At 43.9% G+C, this 12,802-nt stretch overlaps 1 protein-coding gene across 1 annotated transcript in view; it reads left to right on the top strand.

Moving 5' to 3' along the window:
• Positions 1 to 12,802, top strand: part of LOC115106977 (solute carrier organic anion transporter family member 1C1-like) — a 73,191-nt gene that overhangs the window by 49,836 nt on the left and 10,553 nt on the right. The window contains exons 4-9 of the mRNA XM_029630241.2: positions 4,914 to 5,046; positions 8,975 to 9,108; positions 9,280 to 9,426; positions 10,123 to 10,221; positions 10,940 to 11,188; positions 11,411 to 11,575. Of these exons, the coding sequence (XP_029486101.2) occupies positions 4,914 to 5,046; positions 8,975 to 9,108; positions 9,280 to 9,426; positions 10,123 to 10,221; positions 10,940 to 11,188; positions 11,411 to 11,575 (927 nt within the window). The remainder of the gene's footprint in view (positions 1 to 4,913; positions 5,047 to 8,974; positions 9,109 to 9,279; positions 9,427 to 10,122; positions 10,222 to 10,939; positions 11,189 to 11,410; positions 11,576 to 12,802) is intronic.

The following is a 12,802-nucleotide window of genomic DNA, read 5'->3' as shown; positions in this document are numbered from 1 at the left end:
AGTTTATCGTCTACTTTTTGAATTTTAAAAAATGACGTTACGTTGTGAAATCGCTGTTTTTTCGTTTATCACACAGTCTACATATAACGATATCTTGGCTTTATATGGCCCGATTTAATCGAAATAAAGACCCAATAGTGTTTATGGGACATCTAGGAGTGCCAACAAAGAAGATGGTGAAAGGTAATGACTGTTTTCTATTTTATTGTGCGGTTTGTGTAACGCCGAAATGCTAATTATTTTGTTTACGTCCCCTGCTGTGCTTTTCTGTTGTAGTGTATTGGTGCATGCTATCAGATAATAGCTTCTCATGCTGTCGCCGAAAAGCATTTTAAAAATCTGACTTGTTGCCTGGATTCACAACGAGTGTAGCTTTAATTTGATACCCTGCATGTGTATTTTAATGAACTTTTGAGTTTTAACTAATACTATTAGCATTTAGCGTAGCGCATTTGCATTTCCAGAGCTCTAGTTGGGACGCAAGCGTCCCAGGTAGAGGTAAGAGGTTAAGTTGTTTGGCAGAACGGATGTACTCAAGGTTCCTATGGTCAGTCCAAACGACAAAAGGAACGGTCGCCCCCTCCAACCACTGTCGCCATTCGCCTAGGGCTAACCGGATGGCGAGCAGTTCGCGGTTTCCCACATCATAGTTACGTTCCGACGGCGACAGGCGATGAGAAAAATACGCGCAAGGGTGGACCTTGTCGTCAGAATGGGAGCGCTGGGAAAGAATGGCTCCCACGCCCACCTCTGACGCGTCAACCTCGACAATGAACTGTCTAGAGACGTCAGGTGTAACAAGGATAGGAGCGGATGTAAAACGCTTCTTGAGGAGATCAAAAGCTCCCTGGGCGGAAACGGACCACTTAAAGCACGTCTTGACAGAAGTAAGGGCTGTGAGAGGAGCTGCCACCTGACCGAAATTACGAATGAAACGACGATAGAAATTCGCAAAGCCGAGAAAGCGCTGCAGCTCGACACGTGACTTAGGGACGGGCCAATCGCTGACAGCTTGGACCTTAGCGGGATCCATCTTAATGCCTTCAGCGGAAATAACAGAACCGAGAAATGTGGCGGAGGAGACATGAAAAGCGCACTTCTCAGCCTTCACAAAAAGACAATTCTCTAAAAGGCGCTGGAGGACACGTCGAACGTGCTGAACATGAATCTGGAGTGACGGTGAAAAAATCAGGATATCGTCAAGGTAAACGAAAACAAAGATGTTCAGCATGTCTCTCAGTACATCATTCACTAATGCCTGAAAGACAGCTGGAGCGTTAGCGAGGCCGAACGGCAGAACCCGGTATTCAAAGTGCCCTAACGGAGTGTTAAACGCCGTTTTCCACTCGTCCCCCTCCCTGATGCGCACGAGATGGTAAGCGTTACGAAGGTCCAACTTAGTGAAAAACCTGGCTCCCTGCAGGATCTCGAAGGCTGAAGACATAAGGGGAAGCGGATAACGATTCTTAACCGTTATGTCATTCAGCCCTCGATAATCCACGCAGGGGCGCAGGGTCCCGTCCTTTTTCTTAACAAAAAAAAACCCCGCTCCGGCGGGAGAGGAGGAAGGGACTACGGTACCGGCGTCGAGAGCTACAGACAAATAATCTTCGAGAGCCTTACGTTCGGGAGCCGACAGAGAGTATAGTCTACCCCGGGGGGGAGTGGTACCCGGAAGGAGATCAATACTACAATCATACGACCGGTGCGGAGGAAGGGAGGTGGCCCTGGACCGACTGAAGACCGTGCGCAGATCATGATATTCCTCCGGCACCCCTGTCAAATTACCAGGCTCCTCCTGTGAAGAAGGGGCAGAAGAAACAGGAGGGATAACAGACATTAAACACTTCACATGACAAGAGACGTTTCAGGAGAGGATAGAATTACTAGACCAATTAATAGAAGGATTATGACACACTAGCCAGGGATGGCCCAAAACAACTGGTGTAAAAGGTGAACGAAAAATTTAAAAAGAAATGGTTTCGCTATGATTACCAGAGACAGTGAGGGTTAAAGGTAGCGTTTCACGCTGAATCCTGGGGAGAGGACTACCATCCAAGGCGAACATGGCCGTGGGCTCCCCTAACTGTCTGAGAGGAATGTCATGTTCCCGAGCCCAGGCTTCGTCCATAAAACAGCCCTCCGCCCCAGAGTCTATCAAGGCACTGCAGGAAGCTGCCGAACCGGTCCAGCGTAGATGGACCGACAAGGTAGTACAGGATCTTGAAGGAGAGACCTGAGTAGTAGCGCTCACCAGTAGCCCTCCGCTTACTGATGAGCTCTGGCTTTTACTGGACATGAAATGACAAAATGACCAGCGGAACCGCAATAGAGACAGAGGCGGTTGGTGATTCTCCGTTCCCTCTCCTTAGTCGAGATGCGAATACCCACCAGCTGCATGGGCTCAGCACCTGAGCCAGTGGAGGAAGATGGTAGTGATGCGGAGAGGGGGGAAACGGATAACGCGAGCTCCCTTCCACGAGCTCGGTGACGAAAATCTACCCGTCGTTCTATGCGAATAGCGAGTTCAATCAAGGAATCCACGCTGGAAGGAACCTCCCGGGAGAGAATCTCATCCCTTACCTCCGCGCGGAGACCCTCCAGAAAACGAGCGAGCAACGCCGGCTCGTTCCAGTCACTGGAGGCAGCAAGAGTGCGAAACTCTATAGAGTAATCAGTTATGGATCGATTACCTTGACATAGGGAAGACAGGGCCCTGGAAGCTTCTTTCCCAAAAACTGAACGATCAAAAACCCGTATCATCTCCTCCTTAAAGTTCTGATACTGGTTAGTACACTCAGCCCTTGCCTCCCAGATTGCCGTGCCCCACTCACGAGCCCATCCAGTAAGGAGAGATATGACGTAGGCGATACGAGCTGTACCCCTGGAGTACGTGTTGGGCTGGAGAGAGAACACAATATCACACTGGGTGAGGAACGAGCGGCATTCAGTGGGCTCCCCAGAGTAACACGGTGGGTTATTAATTCTGGGCTCCGGAGACTCGGAAGCCCTGGAAGTAGCCGGTGGATCGAGGCGGAGATGGTGAATATGTTTCGAGAGGTCGGAGACTTGGGCGGCCAGAGTCTCAACGGCATGTCGAGCAGCAGACAATTCCTGCTCGTGTCTGCCAAGCATCGCTCCCTGGATCTCGACGGCTGAGTGGAGAGGATCCGAAGTCGCTGGGTCCATTCTTGGTCGGATTCTTCTGTTATGCAGGTGAGTGAGGACCCAAAAGCGGTTTAACAGAAACAGAGTCTTTTAATGTACAAACAGGGAAAACATAAATCCTCAATCTTTACAGGAGAGTCCCCTTCTAGCAGTAGAGGAGAATAGCAGGGCTAGCAGCAACAGACTGCAGGTCCCTCCGGGTAGGCGCGGGCCGTAGAGGACAGAGACACCTGCTCACACGCAGCATCTAATGAAGAGGCAGATTACGACAGGACGGGACAAGGGCAAAGCAAACGAGAATCCGACAAAGACAGAAGCAGAAACAGAGAGAGAAATAGAGACTTAATCAGAGGGAAAAGAGGGGACAGGTGTGAGAGAGTAAACGAGGTCGTTAGGAGAATGAGGAACAGCTGGGAGCAGGAAAGGACCATAGAGAGAGAGATAGAGGGAGAGAAAGTAACCTAATACGACCAGCAGGGGGAAACGAAGAGAAGAGAAAGAACAGGGACAAGACATAACATGACAATACATGACAATAACGATGCTCATTATTGCCAAACAGTTATATTTTTGTTTCATCAGACCAGGGGACATTTCTCCAAAACGTACGTTCTTTGTCCCCATGTGCAGTTGAAAACCGTAGTCTGGCTTTTTTATGGCGGTTTTAGAGCAGTGGCTTCTTCCTTGCTGAGCAGCCTTTCAGGTTATGTCGATATAGGACTCATTTTACTGTGGATATAGATACTTTTGTACCTGTTTCCTCCAGCATCTTCACAAGGTCCTTTGCAGTTGTTCTGGGATTGATTTGCACTTTTCGCAGGAAAGAAGGTTAACCTCTAGGAGACAGAACGCGTCTCCTTCCTGAGCGGTATGACGGCTGCGTGGTCCCATGGTGTTTATACTTGCGTACTATTGTTTGTACAGATGAACGTGGTACCTTCAGGCATTTGGAAATTGCTCCCAAGGATGAACCATACTTGTGGCGGTCTATAATTTGTTTTCCTGGGGTAGAATTTGTTTTTCCTTTGATTTTCCCATGATGTCAAGCAAAGAGGCACTGAGTTTGAAGGTGGGCCTTGAAATACATCCACAGTTACACCTCCAATTGACTCAAATGATGTCAATTAGCCTATCAGAAGCTTCTAAAGCCATTACATAATTTTCTGGAATTTTCCAAGCTGTTTAAAGACAGTGAACTTAGTGTATGTGAACTTCTGACCCACTGGAATTGTGATACAGTGAATTATAAGTGAAATAATCTGTCTGTAAACAATTGTTGGAAAAATTATGTGTCATGCACAAAGTAGAAAAATGTCATGCACTACTTTGTGTCATGCACAAAGTAGATGTCCTAACCGACTTGCCAAAACTATAGTTTGTTAACAAGAAATTTGTGGAGTGGTTGAAAAATTACTTTTAATGACTCCAACCTAAGTGTATGTAAACTTCTGACTCCAACTGTACATCAATTAGAGGAATTAGGCATTGTGATTGTGAATAAATCGAAGCAGACCATTGTGTCAGAGCTGGAGTCAGTTCCATGTCAACTCGACAATTCAAGAATCCATTCAGGAACGGTATCCAAATAGAGTTGTAACTAGAATAACTCTATTTGAAAATACATTTCACTTTTGAAATTTCTAAATTGAATCTCGATTCATCAAGATTTGTAAATTTGAGAATTTAAATGGCAGCTAAGAACAGTCAAATTCTGTGTCTGGTCTGTCTGTCTGTCGCCCTACCAGGTAACCTGTTGGTGATAGCATTCGTGAGTTACTTTGGTGCAAAGCTGCATCGGCCCAAGATCATAGCCATGGGCTGTGTACTGATGGCCATGGGAACATTCATCATCGCTCTGCCACACTTCCTCATCGGACGGTGAGGTTTTACTGACTTTTATTTTGAAGGAGGATTAACTTACAATGCTTGCGTTTCCAGCTTTCTTTTCAAATAAAATGTTATTGTGGGTCTAGTGAAATGCTTTTCTAAATGCACTTGTGGTACAGTAAGCTAAAGCTTATCTGAATATGTGTATAAGTGTGTGCATGTGTGTGTACTCTAGAATGAATCACGTTTCCAGTTATCCTGTGTTTAAGGGAAATGTCAGTCTAAAGTGCATTCAAAAAGTATTCAGACCCCTTGACTTTTCCCACATTTTTTTTACAGCTTTATTCTCAAATGTATTAAATCTTGGGTCCTCGTCAATCTACACACAATATCCCGTAATGACAAAGCAAAAACAAGTTTTTAGGAATTTTTGCAAATGTATAATAAAAATGAAAAATGTAAATATGACATTTACATAGTATTCAGACCCTTTACTCAGTACTTTGTTGAAGCACCTTTGGAAGCAATTAAAGCCTTGAGTCTTTTTGGGTATGACGCTACAAGCTTGCCACACCTGTATTTGGGGAGTTTCTCCCATTCTCCTCTGCAGATCCTCTCAAGCTATGTCAAGTTGGGTGGGGAGCGTTGCTGCACAGCTATTTCAGGTCTCTCCAGAGATGTTTTATTGGGTTCAAGTCCGAGCTCTGTCTGGTACACTCATGGACATTCAGAGACATGTCCCGAAGCCACTCCTGCGTTGTCTTGGGTGTGGGCTTAGGGTTGTTGTCCTGTTGGAAGGTGAACCTTCACCCCAGGCCCTGAGCGCTCTGGAACAGGTTTTCATCGAGGATCTCTCTGTACTTTGTCTGTTCATCTTTCCCTCCATCCTGACTAGTCTCCCAGGCCCTGCTGCTGAAAAACATTCCACAGCATGATGTTGCCAACACCATGCTTCACCGTAGGGATGGTGCAAGGTTTCCTCCAGACGTGACACTTGGCATTCAGGCCAAAGAGTTCAATCATGGTTTCATCAGACTAGAGAAACTTGTTTCTCATGGTCTGAGAGTCTTTCATTTCCTTTTGGTAAACTCCAAGTGGGCAGTCATGTAACTTTTACTGAGGAGTGGCTTCTGTCTGGCCACTCTACCATAAAGGCCTGATTTGGTGGAGTGCTGCAGAGATAGTTGTCCTTCTGGAAGGTTCTCCCATCTCCACAGAGGAACTCTGGTGTTCTATCAGAATGACCATCGGTTCTTGGTCACCTCCCTGACCAAGGCCTTTCTCCCCTGATTGCCCAGTTTGGCCGGGCAGCCAGCTCTAGGAAGAGTCTTGGTTGTTCGAAACTTCTATTTAAGAATGATGGAGGCCACTGTATTCTTGGTGACCTTCAATGCTGCAGAAATGTTTTGGTACCCTTCCCCAGATCTGTGCCTCAACACAATCCTGTCTCTGAGCTCTACGGACAATTCCTTTGACCTCATGGCTTGTTTTTTTGCTCTGACATGCACTGTCAACTGTGCGACCTTACAGTGCCTTGCAAAAGTATTCATCCCCCTTAGCTTTTTTACTATTTGGTTGCATTACAACCTGTAATTTAAATAGATTTTTATTTGGATTTCATGTAATGGACATACACAAAATAGTCCAAATTGGTGAAGTGAAAAAAACAAAAAAACATTTAAAAATGGAAAAGTGTTGCTTGCATATGTATTCACCCCCTTTGCTATGAAGACCCTAAATAAGATCTGCTGCAACCAATTAGCTTCAGACGTCACATCATTTGTTATATTGGACACAGGTGGACTTTATTTAAGTGTCACATGATCTCGGTATATATAAACCTGTTCTGAAAGGCCCCAGAGTCTGCAACACCACTAAGCAAGGGGCACCACCAAGCAAGGGGAAATATGACGACCAAGCAGCTCTCCAAACAGGTCAGGGACAAACTTGTGGAGAAGTACAGATCAGGGTTGTGTTATAAAAAAATATCTGAAACTTTGAACATCCCACAGAGCACCATTTTTAAATCCATTATTAAAAAATGGAAAGAATATGGCACCACAACAAACCTGCCAAGAGAGGGACGCCCACCAAAACTCTCGAAGCAGGCAAGGAGGGCATTAATCAGAGAGGCAACAAAGAGACCAAAGATAACCCTGAAGGAGCTGCAAAGCTCCACAACGGAGATTGGAGTATCTGTCCATAGGACCACTTTAAGCCGTACACTCCACAGAGCAGGGCTACATAGAAGAGTGGCCAGAAAAAAGCCATTGCTTTAAAAAAAAAAAAAATAAGCAAACATGTTTGGTGTTTTCGCCAAAAGACATGTGGGAGACTCCCCAAACATATGGAAGAAGGTACTCTGGTCAGATGAGACTAAAATTGAGCTTTTTGGCCATCAAGGAAAACGTTGTGTCTGGCGCAAACCCAACACCACTCATCACCCGAGAACATTATCATGGTGGTGGCAGCATCATGCTGTGGGGATGTTTTTCATCGTCAGGGACTGGGAAACTGGTCAGAAATTTGGATGGAGCTAAATACAGGGAAAATCTTGAGGGGAAACCTGTGTCAGTCTTCCAGAGACACGTTTTTAGGAATGACCCTAAGCATACTGCTAAAGCAACACTCAAGTGGTTTAAGGGGAAACATTTAAATGTCTTGGAATGGCCTAGTCAAAGCCCAGACCTCAATGCAATTGAGAATCTGTGGTATGACTTAAAGATTGCTGTACACCAGCGGAACCCATCCAACTTGAAGCAGCTGGAGCAGTTTTGCCTTGAAGAATGGGCAAACTCCCAGTGGCTAGATGTGCCAAGCTTATAGAGACATACCCCCAAGAGACTTGCAGCTGTAATTGCTGCAAAAGGTGGCTCTATAAAGTATTGACATTGGGGGGGTGAATAGTTATGCACGGTTAAGTTCTGTTTTTTTGTCTTATTTGTTTGTTTCACAATCAAAAATATTTTGCTTCTACAAAGTGGGAGGCATGTTGTGTAAATCAAATGATACAACCCCCCAAAAAATATAAATGTAAATTCTAGGCAACAAAATAGGAAAAATGCTTAGAGGGTGAACATTTTCGCAAGCCACTGTATATAGACAGGTGTGTGCCTTTCCAAATCACGTCCAATCAATTGAATTTACCACAGGTGTACTCCAATCAAGTTGTAGAAACATGTCAAGGATGATCAATGGAAACAGGATTCACCTGAGTTCAATTTCGAATCTCAAAGCAAATGGTCTGAATACTATGTGAATGTTATTATTATTTATTTGTTATATACATTTGCAAAGATTTCTAAAAACCTGTTTTTGCTTTGTCATTATGGGGTATTGTGTGTAGATTGATGGGGGAAAAATGTATTTAATCCATTTGGAATAAGGCTGTGACGTAATGTGGAAAAGGTCAAGGGGTCTGAATACTTTCCGAATGCTCTGTATTTCTGTGTGTTTAGATGAAGTCTGGGAAAGGACAGATATCACTGTGACTCTGTAGTGATATGCTAATATACTGTATTTTGTACATATTTTAAATGTTGTATACCGTCGTTTGTGGGATGACGCATGGTTGTGTGTATTATCATGTGTTCTCATTAGCTTGGCTTGTTCATGAAAGTTTGATCAGTCAGAATGTTTCATCCCTCCCACAAGATGGGAACATAGTGAATCTTAAAGAATATATGCTGCACTGTATGTATCTTTACTGAACGACAAGAGAAGTTTTACTATATGCATTTTTACAGCTGTGGGACGTTTTTCCAAAAAACACATTCAGTCGCCAATTGTTTTGTATTTTACAGCGGAAGCCAGGAAAGCTTCTTCCTATCGTTAAGTATCGCGTATCACATGATGTATAAAACGTTGATTCCTAAATGTTTCATTGCTGTTCTGCTTTGTCTCTGTCCTCTCTAACTGTATAACGTGGTGCTTTCTCCCCTCCCTTCGCTAAACAGTCGCATTGGTGTTTTGTACGCAGCTATAAATTCGAAACATCAATCCGATCGTCAGTGAATTCAACCAATAACCTCTCTCCATGTCCAGCGCGTCTGTCGTCACCCGCCGCGCTGGCTTCGGGTGACCCGCATTCTAAGACGCCAAGCACAGGGACAGGTGTGTCACCTAAACACACGCACACATGCTCATGTACATGCATGCCACCACGCAAACACAAACCCACAACTGTACGCACACAAACATGTACTCATGGATACACACGGATATGCGCACACACACACACACAAACAGTGCTATAGCTATTCTCTCTCTCCCCCTTCCCAGTAGGTTGTGAAGGAGAGTCCAACCTCTCCATGTGGATCTATGTGTTCCTGGGGAATGTCTTACGAGGGATCGGGGAGACGCCAGTGCAGCCCCTTGGGATCTCGTATATAGATGATTTCGCCAGGGAGGAAAATGCTGCATTTTACATTGGTAATAGACCAATTGGAAAAACAAACACATTTTAGATAATGTCACTGTGCATGATTTGAAGTACAATATGCTAAGTAGATCTGACAGTCTGAATAAACTGCCTTTCAATCTGATTCATACACTAAGGGTCCGATTCAATCACATCCGCTTTAGCCAACATCCGCATAGCTGATGTTTAGACCGTGTGGGAGGTGGAACTGCGTTAAAGCTGTCAAATCCAGTGGCTCCCAGCTTTACATGCAAAGCAGACATTGCCATTGCCAGTTAAATTAACAAAAATCTCATGCAGCCTTTTTTTACAAGTTTGAACACTGGAATGTGAAATGTAATCCTCATCTCGATTAGGATAATAAAAAATGGTCATTATTTAGATGTTATGATTTTTCAATTTGAGTGTAATTATTTCTATATGTCCTACACTTTCTCGTTCTGAACTTCTAACTCAAGTGGGGCTGCTCACTACCAAAACATCTGCCATGCAGGTGTCTGCTGTCGCTGGTTAACACTAATCTAGCTCTTTGTGATAACATGAATGGACAAATGCTCCAGATAAGCAGAGGCATCTCTTTGACCTTTTAAAAATCACACACACCCGTCTTATTGTTTACTGCCTAATGGAACCGTCTCTGGTTAGTATAATAAATCAATTGCTGTGTGTGTGTGTGTGTGTGTGTGTGTGTGTCTTTCATATTTCAGGCTGCGTTCAGACCATAGCTGTCATTGGTCCTGTGTTTGGCTATTTACTGGGATCCCTGTGTGCCAAAATATATGTGGACATTGGATTTGTCAACATGGGTGAGTAACCGGTATCTAGCGAAACACTGAGTATTCTGTCTAGGCCGCCTACACACTATTGGACTGTAATAGTGAGTTCTCCAGTTTAGACAGAGACAGGGCATTCACCTCTGTTCTGTTACTATTAGACGAACAAACAGCGCTCTGAGTTGAGTTCATTGTCGTTCCTAGAGTGCACTCGCTGACTGTGTTCAATAAGTGTTTATGTATGATCATGCTTCTAGATTCTAGGTTATCAGACTAATTGAACTAGTGTGCTCCAGAACGTGTGCTCAGTGACGTCAGCTACTAAATTTGAGTAACCAATATAAAGCAGGAGAGATGGTTATTAAGATATGCACAAAAAGCAGCTGTGCTGTGCTTGTTTTCTCTCTCCAGTAAGTCTTGTCGCTAGGAACGTTGCTAGTTTACTCATAATGTATTTAGTCCCCAACAGTCACAGCTCTCTCTCTGTGCTTGTCCTCCCTCTATAGAGACTATCACCATGGCCTTCTCTTGTTACATATATGTACTGACATGTATGTGTAAGTGATAGATGCACACACACACTACATGTTCATGTTTTAAAATGTATGTAAATTGTAAAGTATTTTGTCTGTAATGTCTTTTTCGTTATATGTCGGACCCCAGTAAGGCTAGCTGTCGCCATTGGTGTCAGGTAATGGGGATCCTAATCAATCCAATTAAATCAAGTGCTGTGTCTCCCCTCCCTGTATAGAGAGTATCACCATAAGTCCTGGTGATGCTCGCTGGGTGGGGGCCTGGTGGTTAGGTTACCTTGTAGCTGGGGTGATCACCCTGCTTTCAGCCATCCCCTTCTGGTTCCTGCCCCGTTCCCTGCCCATCCCGTCAGACCGAGGCCCAGCCCAGTGCACCCCGGAGCAGACTAGCTTCATCAAAGACTCCCCTCTCCTGGAGCATAAGTACCAAGCCGACGAGCCAGCTGGCTTTCTGGAGATGGCCAAAGGTATTTTGTTGAATGGGGATGAAGTTGGAACATTTTCTGGTTTAGATAATGATTGGAGTTTAAAAAGGCTTTTTTAAAGTCTGGTCAGGTACAATGGTATATCAAATTCAGGTTGCTTTGGATGAAATTACCATAGTATGGAAAAAGGTAGACAAAAATGACCTTAACAATTGATGATGTAGTTGACAGGTGATGATGTTCTGTTGATTGTTTTTAATCTAGATTTCATACCAACGTTGAAAACCCTCCTGGGGAACCCAGTGTACTTCATCTACCTGTGTGTAACCATCATTCAGCTGAACTCTCTCATCGGCATGGTAACCTACAAGCCCAAGTACATAGAGCAGCATTACGGGCAGTCCGCATCAAAAGCCAATTTCCTGATGGGTACGTATGGTTGGCCAATCATATTGCTTATTTGCCTTGATCAGTGTTGGGGAATGTTACTTTTAAAAGTAACTTATGTTACAACATTATTTACTATGGAAAGTAACTTGTTACATTACTTCTACGTTACCAAAAACAAGTGTCTTTTGACACTATATAAATGAGTCACCCCGCAGTGTTTGTCATAATACCCTGATGAAGACAGCTTGTCTGTCGAAACGTTGGACATAACATTTTTGCATCTGAGCTCCTAGAGTGTGTGGTTCTCCTAGAGTGTGTGGTATTTTTTTGTGGTCCACTCCGCTAGCCAGCACCTCGCCTAAATAGGTGTGCATTTCTTTCGCCTCTAGGTCAACTTATAGGCCCAGTGCGTTTCCTGTGTTTCCTGTGTTTTATATATATTTCCACACTATGAGGTTGGAATAATACTGTGAAATTGTGAAAATTATGATAATGCCCTTTTAGTGTAAGAGCTTTTTGAAAAGACCACCTGAAATTTCTGCCTGTTTTGATGGGACAAAGTTTTGGCCTGCATGGTGACATCACCAGGCGGTAAATTAGTTAATAGACCAATAAGAAAGAGTTCCAAACCTCTCCCTGCCAATAACAGATCGTTTTCAGTTTTCCCCTCCCCGCTCAGACAGTCCTAGGTAAATTCTTGCTTGAGAAGATTCTTTGAGATTCTTTGCTAAGAAGCTATTTTTGTTTCTTTTTGACCATTTTAATTGAAAACAATCACAGTAAGGTACTTAATTGTTACATAGACATGATTTGATATTGAGATGAAAGCAGTTGTGTTGGACCTTTAAGGGGCTATCAGAATTAGCTTTATGCACACTACTTTTGAATGGCGAGACTCTGACTACTGATAGGCCTAGTGCAAGGGTAGGCAACTAGATTAAGCCACCGGACAATTTTTGCCGGAGCGGATGGTTGGGGGGAAGGAACATAATTATAGTCATTTGTACACTGCAAATTTAACACAACTAAGCCCAAAAAGAGGTTGTATATGAAAATGATAATAATTTCATACCATGATTATATTGAGACACGATCACATTTATTTTTTTATTTTTTTCGTGGGAATACTTAAGAACAGATTTTCTAAATTAAACTCTTTCATCTGAAGTCCTTGTGATTTTACAGTGTTCTTCACCCCCAGAAAATCACTTCCAGGACGGTTTAGGCCCGTGGGCCACATGTTGCCAATCCCTGGCCTAGTGGCTA

This window comes from Oncorhynchus nerka, linkage group LG23, assembly GCF_034236695.1.
Source record: "Oncorhynchus nerka isolate Pitt River linkage group LG23, Oner_Uvic_2.0, whole genome shotgun sequence".
NCBI lineage: Eukaryota > Metazoa > Chordata > Actinopteri > Salmoniformes > Salmonidae > Oncorhynchus > Oncorhynchus nerka.
This window is presented reverse-complemented; position numbering and strand designations above follow the sequence as displayed.